The sequence below is a fragment of the Diabrotica virgifera genome, chromosome 9, assembly GCF_917563875.1.
Source record: "Diabrotica virgifera virgifera chromosome 9, PGI_DIABVI_V3a".
Classification (NCBI taxonomy): Eukaryota; Metazoa; Arthropoda; class Insecta; order Coleoptera; family Chrysomelidae; genus Diabrotica; species Diabrotica virgifera.
Genome location: NC_065451.1, coordinates 198,998,997 through 199,017,667, shown reverse-complemented (window position 1 = coordinate 199,017,667; position 18,671 = coordinate 198,998,997). Strand labels below are relative to the sequence as shown.

At 32.2% G+C, this 18,671-nt stretch overlaps 1 protein-coding gene across 6 annotated transcripts in view; it reads left to right on the top strand.

The window, feature by feature from the left end:
- LOC114334209 (band 7 protein AGAP004871) overlaps positions 1–18,671 on the top strand; it is a 688,330-nt gene that overhangs the window by 552,214 nt on the left and 117,445 nt on the right. For all 6 annotated transcript variants that reach the window (XM_050661393.1, XM_050661391.1, XM_050661392.1 and 3 more), the window contains one exon: positions 3,543–3,723. In XM_050661393.1, coding sequence (XP_050517350.1) covers positions 3,543–3,723 — 181 coding nt within the window. The remainder of the gene's footprint in view (positions 1–3,542; positions 3,724–18,671) is intronic.

The following is an 18,671-nucleotide window of genomic DNA, read 5'->3' as shown; positions in this document are numbered from 1 at the left end:
ATCATCATTTTCCATAATTTTCATATTTACATGCCTATTCAATTATTTAAATTTGTTTAATTAATAATATTATTTTTCAAACAATTTTAATTCGTCGATTTATAGTCCGGAAAAATAAGGTAAAAGCTGCTCTGTTGAAGACTTCATTAAGAAAATAAATTCGTCAGGAAATAAACTTAAAAAATGTATTTATTCAAATAAAAAAAATAAAGAACACATACTAATATCAATAAACTTATTGCTAAATAGATTGCAGTCCACAATAACATCCTAATAAATTAATATTCCACACTTAGGGCCGGTTGTTCGAACGCTAATCAACAATGATCATTATTAAATATTTAATTACTGTCACCAAAACTGTCAATGTAAACTTTGTTTGGGTTGCTGAAAACATAATTATTACAATTATGAGATTTATTATTAATTATGTTAATAATTATTGTTATATTAATTGATTTTAGTCTCAGAATTGTAATTAATTATGTTTTGACAACCCAAAAAAAGTTGACATTGACAGTAATTAATTATTTGATAATGATCATTGTTGATTAGCGTTCGAACAACCGGCCCTTAAAGTAGTGAATAAAGACTACAGTCTGTTAAACTTAAAAAGCTTTTACGTTCATCTGATAATATTACGTACATATTTAATTCAAATAAATAATATTCTCAAACAAAAAACTTGATTTTTAAACAACTAAGCTAAGTATTAATTCAATAATACAATGAGTTATACAAATGTGTCCTTAATTGTAAAAGAGAAAGATAGCAGTCTCCATATAATATTTACACATACTTACTTAAAAAGTCATCGCCCCTTAGGGACAACATATTATGAAAAGCAGGTATAAAAACCCAAAAGGTCCAAGTTCCATCTTATAGAATTGGCAGAAAATTGATAATGTAGAATTTGATGAGATTAACTAGTAAGGACAGGATCATCAATTAGCTGTACATTAAAATGTATACTGAAAAAAAACCCTGGAAGGAAATAAAAATCTTTCTTTAAATTATGTTAACATAAATTGTCAAACAAATTAAAATATCTTACCACAAATGTGGTTTTTCACTAAGGGATCGTACTGATCAAATCAATTAATTGACGTAGACAGCCATCTCAAAACTAGGAATGACTGAATGCAGTGCGTTCAGTCCTTTTTACAACCTATCGCCACAATAATTAAGCCTGAATGGTAATAAAAACACTCTAAGCCTATATTTGACTTTTGTTTAAATTACACAACGGTTTTAACTTCAAAAAGTGGCTACACGGTAGAAGTATTACGCATTTTTCTAACTAGTCTAAACAGAGCCTGATATGAAAACGCCAAAAAACGACGTGGCTTTCGACAGCACCCATAAAAAGGGCTGGAAAAATATAATGCTACACTGCCTCCCACATGATTTAATCCAGGTGGAATACCAGTGTTTACAATTGGACCTAACTCAAAACATCGTTCACGAAATACCAAACATCAAACAGTAGTCTAAATTTACAAATTATTAATATATGTGATAACTGTAAGTAACATCATAGGCCTATAATATAAGGACAAAATCGGTGAGAATGAAATCCTAAGTTTAAGTCCTAAATGGATTTGACAACTAAAAAAACTTCCACCGTACAGAAGTTTCGACGACAATCGGGTTAATCCTTAGAGAGGACTACAAAATTGAAGCTATCCTCTATGTACCTATCATTCCGATGAGTCTAATGGCAGAAAACCTCACTAGTCATTTATAGCTTTCTTTCGTTTCTAGTACCCAGCAAGAAGCTTCGCTCCCTAAGAATCCAACACAACAATAGCAAACCACTAGCACTAGCTCAAGTCACATTTCAAACTATTAAAATACAACAAATTGTTACTTGAAAGTTAAAAAACTTTCTTTATAGTATAGTATAGTTGATCCAAAAGATGGCATAACCCAGACATCCAAAGTGAAAGGTATCCTTCAACGCCAAATTGTTCTATATAGTCCACACAATGTCCAGAAAAAAGTCACACTATTTTGAGCGTCGGGTTTGGGGGGGAGAGGGGGGAGAAATCGGTAAATTCGTAGTTTTTTAAGTTTTTCGCCAATATTTCTAAAACTATGCGGTTTAGCATGAACAACCTTGTATACAAAATTGTTCTACATTAAATTTGAAATAAAAAAGGCTCTATGTATAATCTTTCTAAAATGAATGGTTCCAAAGTTACGGAGGTAGTATAATATAACTGGTCCAAAAAAAGCCCTAACCCAAACGTCCAAAGTAAAAGTTTTCCTCCAACACCAAAATGTTCTATATAGTCCACATATTGTTCAGTAAAAAGTTACACCATTTTGAGCGTCCGGTTTGGGAGGGAGATGGGAGAGAAGCCGGTAAATTAGTAGTTTTTTCACGTTTTTCGTCAATATTTCTAAAACTATGCTTTAGCGTAAACAATTTTATATACAAAAATGTTCTATATGAAATTTAAAACAAAAAATATTCCATACATAATTGTTATAAAAGCAACGGTTCCAGAGTTACGGAGGGTGAAAAGTCGAGGTTTTCGATACTTTTTATATTTTTTGGGCAATATTTATGATATAACTATACCAAAAACCCAGACATCCAAAGTGAAAGTTATCCTCCAACACCAAATTGTTCTATATGGTCCACATAATGTTCAGAAAAAAGTTACACCATTTTGAGCGTCGGGTTTGGGGGAAAGAGGGGGGAGAAATCGGTAAATATAAAAAGTATCGAAAACCTCCACTTTTCACCCTCCGTAACTCTGGAAACGTTAATCTTATAACAATTATGCATACAACCTTTTTTGTTTTAAATTTTATGTAGAACATTCTTCTATAGAACATTCCTTACGCTAAAGCATAGTTTTAGAAATATTGACGAAAAACGTAAAAAAACTACTAATTTACCGACTTCTCCTCCATCTCGCCCCCAAACCGGACGCTCAAAATGGTGTAACTTTTTACTGAACAATATGTGGACCATATAGAACAATTTGGTTTGAAGGAGAACTTTTACTTTGGATGTCTGGGTTAGGCCTTTTTTTGGAACAATTATACTATACTACCTCCGTAACTTTGGAACCGTTTATTTTAGAAGAGTTATGAATAGGGCCTTTTTTATTTTAAATTTAATGTAGAACAATTTTTTGTAGAAGGTTGTTCATGCTAAACCGCTTAGTTTTAGAAATATTGACGAAAAACGTAAAAAACTACGAAATTGCAGATTTCTTCCCCCTCTCCCCCCCCCAAACCCGACGCTCAAAATGGTGTGACTTTTTTCTGAACATTATGTGGACCATATACAACAATTTGGTGTTGGAGGATAACTTTCACTTTGGATGTCTGGGTTTGGGTCTAACTATACCATACTATTAGTAGGACTTACTATAAGCAGCTTTTCATAAAATTTTTAAACAACTAGTGCTTCTCTGGTTAAAGAGATAAAAGTTACATCGCTTTAGGTAATTCCATTTAATGCTTTTTATCGTTAAAAATGTCTGTAAAAGTTACACTGGCTTTTAATATCATCTCTATTTCAGTAAGGACGTCCGTCTACCTATTCAACTACAAAGAGCCATGGCCGCCGAAGCTGAAGCTGCTCGTGAAGCACGCGCCAAAGTCATCGCCGCTGAGGGAGAACAAAAGGCTTCGCGGGCTCTTCGTGAAGCTTCCGAAGTTATAGGAGATTCGCCAGCTGCGTTGCAACTACGTTATTTGCAGGTAATGTTTGGCATGGGTTAACTTTAGCTTTTGCAGGAATGGTTTTAATAGTAACCAAAGTGGAGCCATTGAAAATTATAATTATATTTAGACAGTGAAAAACTTTTACAAATATTATAGGGTTTTCAAAGACATATTGAAACATCTAGGAAAAGCCTTGAGAGAGATAAACCGTTCTTTTAAACAATTATATTATTTGGTCTCTTATGTCAAGTCAAGTCAAGTCAAATCAAGTCAAATTTATTCATCACATGCGACATTGTACAAAGTACATGTATGAGACAAGTCAAAGTTTATACAAAAAGTATATAAATTGTAAATACAAAAAGTATATAAAAAAGTATATAAATTAATAAATACGACAACACATACTTAAAAGTTATTTTTAGAGTATGGCTCTAGCTCACAAATGTATTAATGTACACACCTCCGAAAGTTTGGCCATTTATGTTATACATAGTCCAGAATTCCACTGCGCATCCGCTAGGAAAAATATTCCGATTCGGATTTTTTGCACAATCTTACTCAAAAACAACCCCTTTTAACAAATTTGCATGTTGCCAGGACCAAAAGTGGGTCAAAAAATTTTTAAACGTTTTTTTTTGTTTTTTTCTTAGAAGTATTTTTTTTGCATGGAACAAAGTTTTTCTAGGTTTATTGGATCTTTCCAAACAGAAAAGGTCTTTAGTGACTTTTCTCTAAAGTTGATAGTTTTTGACATATAAGCGATTAAAAATTGAAAAATTGCGAAATCGACCATTTTTAACACTCAAAAACTATGTGAAAAACTGAAAATTTGAATGTTACCAAGGTAGTTAGATAGTCTTTAAACATCGATTGATGAAATCCGGAAGAGTTTTTTGCAATACAATATTCAAAACTCCTTTGTTTTTTAATTGCTAATCAAGCGTGCGCAACACTATTTTTTATCGACAGTATGGTGCAAATGAAAGGAGTAAATTCGTTATTTCGTAAACCGGCGATTTAAGGAAAAATCCCGAAATAGGTTGTATACTATACATATATAGTATACTAGTGATATCATACATCTGGGAGTGATGACGTAATCGATGATTTTTTTTTAAATGAGAATAGGGGTCGTGTGCTAGCTCATTTGAAAGGTTCTTCAATTCTCTATTCAGTAATATAAACATTTTCATAATTATTTATACAGGGTGTCCAAAAAAAGTTTTTAATTAAATTATTTGAAAAAAAAAAGAAGAATGTATGTAATTTATTTAATTCAACACACATTTTACTGTTACCCGAAAACTAAAAAATGTTTATCTCACATATAAACATTGCTTTTCGATTAAATTCAATGTTCAAGCCAGCTCCCGCCAGCCACCTGCGTCTTGGAAGTTTGAACATTTAATTTAAGCGAAAAGCAATGTTTATTTGTGAAATAAACTTTGTTTTCTGATTTGTGAAAGCAGTAAATTGTATTTTGAATTAAATAAATTACAAACATTCTTCTTTTTTTGTCAAATAATTTAATTTAATAAAAAATTTTTTGGAGAGCCTGTATAAATAATTATGTAAATGTTTATATTACTTAATAGAGAATTGAAGAACCTTTTAAATGAGGTAGCACACGAGTCCTATTCTCATTTAAAAAGATCATCGATTATGTCATCACGCTCAGATGGATGACGTCACTATTATACCATATATGCCACAATATCATAACTTAAAAATAAAAATCGACCTGTTTCGGTGTATTTCCTTAAAGTCGCCGGTTTACGAAATAACGAATGTATTCCTTTTATTTGCATCATACTGTATACACATGCAACGGTGGAAAATACTGTCGCGCACACTTGATTAGGAAATAAAAACAAAGTAGTTTTGAATATTGTATTGCAAAAAGCTCTTCGGGATTTTATTAACCGATGTTTAAAGAATATCTACCTACCTTGGTAACATTCAAATCTTCAGTTTTTCACATAGTTAATGGTTAAAAATGGACGATTTCGCAATTTTTAAATTTTTAATCGCTTATATGTCAAAACCTATCAACTTTAGAGAAAAGTCACTAAAAACCTTTTCTGTTTGGAATGATCCAAAAACCTAAAAAAAATTTGTTCTATGCAAAAAAAATAATTTTAGAAAAAAAAAACAAAAAAAAACTTTAAAAAATGTTTGACCCACTTTTGGTCCTGGCAACATGCAAATTTGTTAAAAGGGGTCCTTTTTGAGAAAGATTGTGCAAAAAATCCGAATCGGAATATTTTTCCTAGCGGATGCGCAGTGGCTTTCTGGACTAACATGTATAGTCTCGAGATTAATAAGAGAACAGAGCTTCCACGAAGTTTCTACAGAGAACTCTATTTCTCTTTGATTTCGAGCCAGGATTTTTCCATTTTTTTGCCTCCGTGCAGTACTAACCTTTTCCTAGTTTTTGGGTGTGCTCTGAGTCCTCTGAATCTAAAGAAATGGACTTTTGACGAAGATCCATGGAAAAGCCCAGGAGAGAACGAATAATAAATGACCGTACCAGAGAATGAAATAAAAGTAAATCATCACACAATTATAAACGATATTAGGACAAAACAACTAATAAATATGGTATGGTCATATACAGAGGATGACAGAAGATATACTACCAAAGCAATTATTAAATTGGATGCCTCGTGGAAGCAGAAAACGTGGAAGACCAATATCAATGTTGAGAAAAGACGTAGACATGGAAATTAGAGACAACAACTCAAATGACGACGCATAGAGAGCTAAAGATCGATGGTGGCTGGGTATCAAACATTGTAAATTCATTCAGAAATAAAATGACAATAAAACATTGTTTATTTTATATTCTTTCAGCTTCTGCAACGTCACGATCGACGTCGCAATTTTGTCATGAATGCAATAATTGAGCTAAACGTGTGCTGCAAGACTTTCTCAGGAAGCATAAAATGGCCCATCTTCTACTGTCATATATCACCTGGCTTAAGTACGCCACTTGACGCCTATTCGTCACTTGTCATCTGTCTTATATTACTTGCCGTCGGCTGTGTTATCTGAGGTACCTTCCAAAGCTTTCTTAAATATCTTCTCAGAGTAAACGTTGAACAGCAAAGGTAACAGGACACATCCCTGTCTTACGCCCTTCTCGATATTGATTTTTTCAGATGTTTCGCTTTTTATTCTGATTTTAGCCTTTTGTTCTTGGTAGAAAGCTCAACCTAGCAATTTTTTTTTATGATTATTAGTAGTTATAAAAGCCCACTGTTTAGATTAACCTGCGTCTCTTTGGTATTGAATTCTTTAAAATTTCTGTATATAGTCCATCTCCAAAATTTGGTCACGTTCCAGATCCGTGGTTTAGTTCCCAATTTTACATCACAAGCCTTTATATTATAGGCACCTACAATTTAAATATCAATGTACATTTTCAATGGCTCCATTTATTGCTAGTGGGTTTTGGTGTTATATATTTAATGGATGTCGCATGTAGGTGTGATATTTTATATTTTAGATGTGTTCCACACCTGTAAAATATTTATTCCACCAACAATAAATATACTGATGGGTTTAATTATTCTAGTTGTATAAACACGTATTCAACACGGTTTAATGATATGTAAATATATAATGAAGGAATTACGTTTTAGTTAGATCGTTGTACATATTAGAGGGTTACAAAATTTTCCTACAGGTTTACTTAAATTTAGGTTACTTTGTTTAAAACTTATAATGTTTGTGTAAAGGTATTTTAGATTTAAATTTTATAAATGCTTTTACTTTTGCAATATAATCGGATGTGAGAAAAATTGATTTATGAAAGGGGTATAAAAAAGGGAAGGAAATCGTAATAATAAATTTTTTTATTGAATATTAAATTGTAATAATATAAAATGCTGTAAATTTATAAATTTCAACAAGACTGATATATTATTATACATAATGATAATATTGTATGTATTTATTATGATAATTTTTATATTTAAGGCTATGATGTATTCCTTATGTGCAATAATTACATAGCGTAAACTCCAATTTTAATATATTTATGCAAAAATTTTCAAAGCGGTACGACGTATCATCTAAGCATAACTACTTGCCTATCTTGGTATGTAATTTACTTTCTGTAAACGCACTTTTTACCTTGTTTGAACTTTGTTTGAGTAGCAAGGCAATTTTGGGTAAGCTCTCGTTCTCATTATTGTAGCATTCATTATTCTCTCCAATCCCCTGCTGCACTTGGTTGCTCATACTATAACTTCAAGTATATAATTTCGAGTATATACTTATAAATGATGCTCAGCTGCAGATTAAGTGGGTATTTACTGAAAGAAAAATTTAGTTCATTATGTAATTTACAAGTTTAGAAACAAAAGCTGTATACATAGATATAAAATGGAACTGTTGAACGAGCAAAAACTGTTTATTGCGAATATCCCATTTTGCAATTGAAATAGGTGTTTAAAAATATCAAACCACCAAAACTTAAAAAAAAAACCCTGGGCTCTTCTAGTTGACAATTTCATTTTTTCAAAGTCTGTTTGGAAGCTTGACCCTGGATTGCCAAATTATTATGCTAAAACTATTAAACGATCCTAACGAAATTTAGCACACATGCCATTCGTCTTATGAGGGTTTACTAGGAGGAATATAAGGGCTGTATATTATGTTTAAGGGGACGAAGAAATTTTAAGAAAAATCTCCATTTTTGCACTTTTTTCCACCTATGTATTGTCATTTTGACAATCTTTTTGTTGGAGAAATATCTCTCGAGTTATGGACAAAAATATGGGCACAAGAAGCCAAAATGTTCGATTTGTTTCAGATTTCGTTAAATAAAAAATTAAGCAAAAGGTTTTCGACTTGTTCAAATCGTGATTATTATTACAAAGTACACCTTAAACTCATTACAGCAAAAAATAGACTCCTATGGAAACTGTCCAATTCAAACAGATCCGACCTGGATTATTGGTCATTTTAGGAGTATCAACACAGGCCATGATTACATCATACCTCATACCGCTTTTACACATTGTGTTTTGAGAATTGTAATATCATGTACAATTTTTTAATTTTACACTTTTATGTAATTATTTACGCAAATGATACATGGTAGTCCCTATTACTTTGCAGTTTTATTAGGTCTTGTTATTGATTTAATAAGAAACGATTTAACTTGGTCTAGTTAACAATTCATCAATATTTTTGCATTAAAAATAGTAACTATTTTTGGCATGTCGATTGTTTATTTAACATATTAATTTTGCATAATGGTTTTATTTTGTTTAAATATAATATTAACTTTTTATTAAACAGTATGCCTTAGAGTAGCATAATTTTGATATAGTACTAGTTTTAAAACTTTTTTTCTGTTAGTTTGTTTTTATTTATGAACATAAGCTAACGCCAGAACAAAAAGTTTATAGTCCATAAAGGATGGCATCGAGAACCCTTTCAAATGAATACAATCAATTTCAATTCCAGAAATGTTGATTTTGTTCCTCTTCAAACTTTTCTAAATACCTTGTTTTATATTAGTCTCCATGCTGATTTGGACATACATATAACTACAAAAAGAAAGTAGATTGCCTTAAAAATAAAAAACACTCCATCATTACCATTACTCAACGAAGCCAATCAAAATATTACGCATGATCACAAACGCACCTTGGTACTTGTGCAATGTATCAATTAATCAAATATGTAAACCAAGATACCCAATACCCCAATATTTGTCTTCTATTTCTTTAAGTGCCGTCTCCTAATCGGAGGCTGGATATTATCATCACTATCTTTACTCTATCTACTGCTGCTCTGACGAGTTCTATAGAACTGCATTTAAACCAGTCCCTTAAATTCTTCATCCATGACACTCTCCTTCTTCCTATACTCCTTCCGCCTCTTATCGTTCCCTGTATTATCAGTCTTAGCATTTCATATCGCTGTCAGTATAAAGAGGGACAGTAAAACCTCTTCTATTTCGGCACTTTGATCTCAAGAAGTAATACCAGCAGTATGCAATTGGTAATTCACCAGTGGTGGATGCGGGTTTTCCCTGTTATAACCGGTACGTTTCTATGCGACTAGCAATACGAGAGTGCCCATTTCTCGCAATACTTCCGTGTTCGTTTTCTTCTATGTCCATGCTATTCTAAGCATCCTTCTGTAACACCACATTTTAAGTGACTAGTTTATTTATGTCTTCTTGCTTTAATGTCCAGCTTTCAAGTCCATATTGCAGTATCGAGAACACGTAGCATCTCAAACAGTGCCGGTTTAACCTAACGTCGGTCCTTGGGCACTAGAGATTTAGGGGCCCCCTTCATTGCTCTTCGTTGTAAATTTTTTTTTAACAAAAAAATACATGCATTAACCTGCATTAACTATAAACGTTTATTGTAAAACCCATACATTTTTAAAAATTTTAAAAAGATTTTTAAAACAAACTAGGAAAATAGCAAACGTAAAAAATATTCCTAAAAATACATTTAGAAATATAAAAAAAACAGAAAGTTCTGTAGAACAACACATGAAAAACAAAAAAAAGTATTCTAAAAGATATATAAGACAAATATTAGCTCACTTTTTTTCTTGACTAGGCATTAGCAAACTGCCATATTAATACTATCAAATTTCAGTTGCTCCACTTCTTCCTTTTTTATAATACAATAGTGATAATGCGTCTAGGTTTTCTTGGCCCTTTTACCTTCAATATGTGTATCTTTATTCTTTTTAAAGCCAACAAATACCGCTCGCCTGACGCATTAGAAATGGTATCGTCAAATAAACTTGCAGTACCTAAAGTTAATTCTTCTTTATTTAGCGTAAAGACACATTTAACAGCTGATGTAACATCTTAGTAGCAACATGTTCTCTTTAAAATATCTTAAGAAATATTTCACTTTCAACTGCTTCATCGAAAAATGTTTTTTTCTTTGTTTTTTGAAGGCCGATTCTATAGAATATGTTTGAGATTATTGCCTTCATAAAAAAAATATTTTTGGCTTCTGGTTCAATTTCGCTTAATTTATTTCTTACGTCTCCAACAAAGCTCAAATGTCATTAATTCTACTCCAATTGACACGTTCAAATCCACAGATTCTAACATTTTGCTTGTTGCATTCACTCGTTTTAAAATCCTTCCCCAAATCAGTGTCAATAGAGTATCTAAGTTAACCTGTCTCATAGGTATCCATTTTATTATGCAGTGCCTTGGCTTCACTTCTAACTGCTGAATTTTTGTCTCTATTATTGCTTAACTGGAAAAATATGTTTGATGGATCCGTAGTTTTTAAGTAAAGCATTTACAGCGTCAAAAGTTTCTACATGCTAACTGAACATTTTCCTTTATTCGCATTCCGCTGCAAATGCTGAGCTAAGAAGTTGTCAAAAGCAAAGTATACAAAACAGCTTAATTAATTTCCCTTTTGACGACTCGTTAAATTCTCATGGGATCAACGAAAAGCTAGTCCTTGAGAAGCAAGTAATCTAATGGTGACAACAAATTTTCTTAGGACCTTTACTCAATAGTCTATAGCGTATATAACTCCAATTTAACTGATGATCCATCTAACTACAACTGATGATCTTGTTATTAATGTAACCATAGAGTTAGGATGAAATTTACTTTCTTCGTGAGATTTGAGTGAGCTATTCAAATATTTCCAGTGGGTAAAATATATACAAAATCAGTTAAACTTTTTTTCAATTGAAAATAATTTGCACGGTTAACAATAAACGGCTTTAACACATATCTTTGCCTCCATTGGGTTTTACTCTATAAGAGTTGCTTTCATTTAATCTTCTATAATAAGCTTTGTCTCCAGCTTCATACATTTTTTTACAAGTTTCTAAGGAATCGCTCTTTGGTTTAAAAGTTGTCACAGTTCTTATTTATCAGTCTTAAAATCAGACCATATCGAAATCGCACGTATTTCGTAGTCTTTCTCTCTATTTAAAAAAATATGGTCCTCGATTAGTTAGTTAGCAGACTTTAATTTGTTATTAATAAAAGAACGGGTGCGTATGGGCGCCTCCGGGGCCCGGGCCCCTGGGTGCCTTCCCCAAGCGCCCAATGGATAAAACGGCACTGATCTCAAAGCTCTTACAGTTCTAATCTAAGGTCTTTGTTGCAGAGAATTGTTTTCATTTTTACATACGCATTTCCTGCTATTTCTATTCTGGTCCTTATTTCTGTTGTTTGGTCATTTTTCTCTGAAATCCAGGTTCCTTGGTATTTGTATTTATCAACCCTTTCTATCGGTACATTTACCAAATGTTTACTTGTTTGTATGTTTGTTTTCTTAGTTATTATCATGTATTTGGTCTTTTTATATTCATTTTTAGTCAATATTCTTCACAGAAACTGTTTGTTTTGTTTAGTAGTAATTGGAGTTGTTCAGCAATATTTGTCTAAAAAGACCATAAAGACAAATTACTAAATTATTATAAGAGACAAATTATTTCACTATAAGGAGCCGCTTCACCTTCTCAATTAGGCACACAGTTCTCAAGCATAATACTACAGTGAACTCTCCCTTGAACGGACAGTAGTTGTTCCGCATAAAGTGTCCGTTTAAAGGAGGTGTCCGTTAAAGAGAAAAAAAAATATGTTAACTTAAAATTTTAAAAAATAAGTGCATGAATATAATGTTGTAGGTATATACATATACATATAAATAGAAAAATTAGTTTAACATTACATAACACAAGTTGTGGATGAGACGTAGCATTGTCTAGGAACAAAAAATCTTCGATTTTTTTCTGCATTCTTCTATGAAATTTATTTAGCCAGTTTGTCATGATTTCTTTTGTCACTTGTCATCCACTAATTCTTATTTCTGTACCATTCAATAGGTAATTGTTCTGCGTGTTAACTTTCACTTTTCCCGGTTATCAGTGGCCTTTCTTTGACGCCCATCATATTGGTGCAAAATAGAATTGCAATGCTATCTTTAGAAGCCTTACCTCCAGTGCATCTTTCTCCTTTCAGAGTATAAGCTTTCTTGGGTAATGCTCGAAACTCTAAAAAACTAATCCTGTCTCATCTGCATTAAAAATGATTCGCGTAGCGTATACTTTTATTAAAGTGGGCAGTTTTTCCTTCCAGTTAGAAACCACATAGTCCAGAAAGCCACTGCGCATCCGCTAGGAAAAATATTCTAATTCGGATTTTTTGCACAATCTTACTCAAAAAGGACTCCTTTTAACAAATTTGCATGTTGCCAGGACCAAAAGGTGGTCAAAAATTTTTTAAACGTTTTTTTTTTGTTTTTATCCTAAAATTATTTTTTTTACATGTAAAAAAGTTTTTTTAGGTTTTTTGGATCATTCCAAATAGAAAAGGTCTTTAGTGACTTTTCTCTAAAAATGATAGTTTTTGACATATCAGCGATTAAAAATTAAAAAATTGCGAAATCGGCCATTTTTAACCCTCAAAAACTATGTGAAAAACTGAAAATTTGAATGTTGCCAAGGTAGGTAGATATACTTTAAACATCGATTGATGAAATCCCGAAGAATTTTTTGCCATACAATATTCAAAACTCCTTTGTTTTTTAATTGCTAATCAAGTGTGCGCGACACTATTTTCCACCGACAGTATGGTGCAAACGAAAGGAATAAATTCGTTATTTCGTAAACCGGCGACTTTAAGAAAAAATCCCGAAATAGGTCGATTTTTATTTTTAAGTTAAGATATTGTGGCATATATGGTATACTAGTGACGTCATCCATCTGGACGTGATGACGTAATCGATGATTTTTTTAAATAAGGATAGGGGTCATGTGCTAGTTCATTTGAAAGGTTCTTCAATTATCTATTCACTAATAAAAACATTTACATAATTATTTATACAGGGTGTCCAAAAAATTTTTATTAAATTAAATTATTTGACAAAAAAAGAAGTAGAAGGACACCCTGTATAAATAATTATGTAAATGTTTACATTACTAAATAGAGAATTGAAGAACCTTTCAAATGAGCTACCAAACGACCCCTATTCTCATTTAAAAAATTCATCGATTACGTCATCACGCTCAGACGGATGGCGTCACTAGTATACCATATATGCCACAATATTATAACTTAAAAATAAAAATCGACTTGTTTCGGGATTTTTCCTTAAAGTCGCCAGTTTACGAAATAACGAATTTATTCCTTTCATTTGCACCATACTGTCGGTGGAAAATAGTGTCGCGCACGCTTGATTAGCAATTAAAAAACAAAGGAGTTTTGAATATTGTATTGCAAAAAACTCTTCGGGATTTCATCAATAGATGTTTAAAGAATATCTACCTACCTTGGCAACATTCAAATTTTCAGTTTTTCACATAGTTTTTGAGGGTTAAAAATGGCCGATTTCGCAATTTTTCAATTTTTAATCGCTTATATATCAAAAACTATCATTTTTAGAGAAAAGTCACCAAAGACCTTTTCTGTTTGGAATGATCCAAAAAACCTAAAGAAACTTTTTTCCATGCAAAAATAATAATTTTAGGAAAAAAACAAAAAAAAACGTTTAAAAAATTTTTGACCACCTTTTGGTCTTGGCAACATGCAAATTTGTTAAAAGGAGTCCTTTTTGAATAAGATTGTGCAAAAAATCCGAATTAGAATATTTTTCCTAGCGGATGCGCAGTGGCTTTCTGGACTAACTAATAAATCTACAGCACCTGCTTCGCCACATACAGATTTGAAGGAAATATTGTGTCGTTACAGAATTTCTCGAGCGATCCACCAGAAGCTTTCTTATCTACGCTTAGTTCCCTTGCAAATCCTAATGCATTATCGTGAATAATTTACCAGAAACAGGAATATTTTTAGACCGCACTTTACAATCGAAAACAATTAAGTATTTCTAGGCTTAATCCGGCACCATTGGTTTTCAAAAATTTCCTTTCCCTTTCAGTTTTCCGCTCTCCAAAAACTGATTAATAAAGTCACTTTTATGTTTTAAAATTTCACTGGCTTGAGGTTTTCCAATTCCAAATTTTTCTGTTAACTGTCTAACACAGACTTAACTTCTGCTCCTCCCCTTTAATGAACCACATCGACTTTTCTTTCAAATTTAAAATTTCCTCTTATCGGACACCATATTATTCACGTTGCAAAAACACTCACAATACAACTACGTATATTGAATCGGCTTAATCAGACATTTCGGTTAAAATTCTTAAATCCTTGTTCCAGTCAGAACAATAATTTAACAAGTTTTTGGTGTCACATTTCTTGTGACTTTCTCTTTCAAATTTAAAACTTCCTCTTATCGGACACCATATTATCCACGTTGCAAAAACACTCATAATACAACTCAGACATTTCGGTTAAAATTCTTAAATCCTTGTGCCAGCCAGAACAATAATTTAACAAGTTTCTGGTGTCGCATTTCTTTCATCGACGGACACAAACATTAAATTTTTATTACTTAGTGTTGATAACGTGAAACACATCATATATCTCATCGTGGAGATCTGTAATGATTTGAAATAATAAATGTATTATACACGTCATTTATATTGTAAAATATTTGAAAAACAATGTCAACTTTTTTCATTTACTGTCCGCATGTACACCTCATTTTCTGTGCGTGTCCGTTGTTGAGAGTGTCCGTCTAAGGGAGTTAAAGGGTACAGGTTTACATATCGCCGAATAATTTTTGTTTTCAAAATCGTCCGTATAGAGGAGGTGTCCGGCGAAGAGAGGTGTCCGTTAAGAGAGAGTTTACTGTACTATAATCAAAAACGTAATTAAACCAACAATAGTTTTTTATGTAATAATTTTAGTACGTAAGGAAGATAAAGCAAACTCTAAATAAGGTATTAACAAGTTCCAAATTTCCCACAAACACAATATTTTTCAAGTACATAAAGTATATTATAATGACAATGTATTCTGAAAACGATTTTGTAATTTAAACGCCAATTTTTCGATCCCTACACCGGATTTTTCGAATATTTCATATTCCCCAGTCCTCTAATCATGTGTTATATCTCGTATATAGCTTAAAATTGCCACCTCGCACGACTGCTTTTTGAGATACACGTATTCCTCGGGGGCGACATTTAGGAACAGAAACATGTCGTATAGTGTCAAACAGTCCACCAAAAAGTTTTCGTATTTGGCTCAAATCATTTTGGTTTTTCGCAGCAAGTTTTACTATATTAGGCATGGAAATAGCATTTTTGAACATAGTATTACTAGCAGAAGTTATTCTTTTAAATTAAATGTGCAGAAAGGAAAACACATATGCTTAAGACTCTTTTAGAAATAGAAATAGAAATAAAAATAGAAATATTCTTTATTGTCATGAAAAATTGTACAATTTTAGCGACAAAACTTACAAAAAGTCAAGAAAAAAAATCAATAACAATTCAATTTGCTAAAATTACACAAATCGTCAGTATAAATTAAAATAATAATAATAATAATAATGAAGTTAAACAGTTAATCAATTGCAAAATTTAAAAATTTCAATAAATTGCAAATTGCATAGTCTACCTAGTAATTAATTTTAAAAGTTAAGCTGCTGCATATGACACACAAATACAGATGAAAAATAAAAATAAAAATACTACTTGTGCAAATGGTACTGTAATTTCTTAGTTATTGATTAAGAACATCTTCTACTGCATAATATGGTCTTTCGGATAGGTAGGTTTTTGTCACTTTACGGAATTTGAGGAAAGATGCTGCAGATTTAAGTTGTAGAGGGAGATGGTTGTAAAGTTTTTTTGCGGAATATAATATAGATTTCTTTACTAACTTAAATGACGGGGTCGGTAAATAGACGTCAAAGGTAGAATTTCTCGTGAAGTAGTCATGATTAGGTCTTGGTGGAAAGATATGTAGATGTTTACGAATTAAGCAAACAGTTTCTAAAATATATAAAGATGGAAAGGTTAAAATTCTGTGATCTTTGAAATAACTTCTACAATGTGTTGTTCTTCTGAGGCCAAACAGATATCTTATTGCTCTTTTTTGTAATTTGAAAATAACATCGAATTGGGCAGCTGTACCAGAACCCCAAAAAGGAAGACCATAACGAAGATGTGACTCGAACAAAGAAAAATATGTTATTTTGGAAGATGCTAAATTGAGTTCATTCGAAACAGATTTTATAGCATAGCAACCTGAAGATAGTTTCTTCCTTAACAAATTAATATGGAGGGATAATTTAAGATTGCTGTCTAAAAAATACCAAGAAATTTTACAGAATCAACAGTACTGATCTGGCTGTTATTAAGAGGTGAGGGCTGGAGAGCTCCTTTATAAGATAATGCTACTGTTTTATCTACGTTACACGAGAGTAAATTAGAGTCAGACCAGGATTTTATTGTAAGTAGATCTGAAGTTATAGTAGCATGAAGAGTTGCAATATTTGAGTTGCTCCAAGTGATACTGGTATCATCAGCAAAAAGAAAGATTTTGCCATCGATTTTTAAACTAGTGATGTCATTAATAAAGATAAGGGTAAGTAGAGGACCCAATACTGATCCTTGAGGTACTCCACATACAATGTTTTTGAGACTAGAGTCTGTATCATTTGCTCTAACTAGTTGTTTCCTATCATCCAAGTAAGATTGGAACCAATTCAAAGAAATACCTCGAATTCCGTAGAAATTTAGTTTTTTTATCAAAATGTTGTGATTTACACAATCAAAAGCTTTGGCGTAGTCACAAAAAACGGTGGCAGTGTGAAGATTATTGTTCAGTGCTTGATAAACCTCATATAGTACAGAAAACATGGCATCAGTGGTGCATTTATTATTTAACAAGCCGAACTGATCTTGTGATGAAATGTTGTTTTCAACGAGAAAGGACATAAGTCGGGCTTTTATGAGTCTCTCAATAATTTTGGAGAGTACCGGTAGTAGTGCAATAGGTCTATAATTGCAGCTATTAGATATTTCACCACCCGTATGAAGAGGAATAATGATGGCAATTTTAGGCACCCTGGGCCTTTCTCAAAAGAATCATTAATCAGTGGGATGAGGACTTCCAACACATTTTCTGGGATATTAGAAAATTTTTTTATCGATGGACCATCAGTACTACAGAAAGATTTGCTTTTGATACTATTGATTGTTTGGATCAGTTCAGATTTATCGACTGGTTTTATAAAGAATGAATTCGAGAACTTTCTTGAATTAGGGAGATAGGAAATGGGATCTTTTTGTAGCAAAATCGTTGATGTAATATTTTTACTCACATTAACAAAGTATTCATTTAGATTTTCAGGGACTGGAAGGGAAAATGTTTGAGCAGTGTGGGTTTTATTTCGAAGATCGTTTATTATGGACCAAGTTTCTTTTGCAACACTTTTAGAGCTTCCCAGACGATTTTGGTAGTAGACTTTTTTGGCTGACTTTATAAGTTTAAGATAGGTTGCCCTGTACTTGGTGATATATTCAGTGATAGAGACGTTGATAGTAAATTTCTTGATGTAGAGTAGAGAACGCATATTCTAGGAAGATATTCGGATTCCTTTAGTAGTCCAGGGTTTGCGATGTTTTGGCTTAATTGGGATTAAAGGAAATGCTTTATTGAAGATACAGACAAGGTTATGTAAAAATCACTGAAATTATTGTCCACGTCCATAACAGGAAAGTGCCACTCAGAGGTTAAGCATAAGTTTTGGAAATTACGAATATTAAACTTCGTATAAAATGCACCATGATCAGATAGTCCAGCATTAATAATTGTAGAGTGGACATCAAGTGGTGAGAAACCTGAGAGAGTATAATCAATTATGGTAGATGAAGTTTTTGTAATCCTTGTAGGAGAATCAACGTGCATTGTTAGACCATACGATTGAAATATGTTGATCAAGGATATTTTTGTAGCACAAGTAGCAGCATAATCAATGTTAAAATCCCCGCATAAAATTATTCCACTTTTATGGGGTAGGTCATCTAACAAATTTAGCAGGTTCAGAAAAAATAGTTTCACGGAAGAGTCAGGTAATTTGTAAATGCAAATAATATTA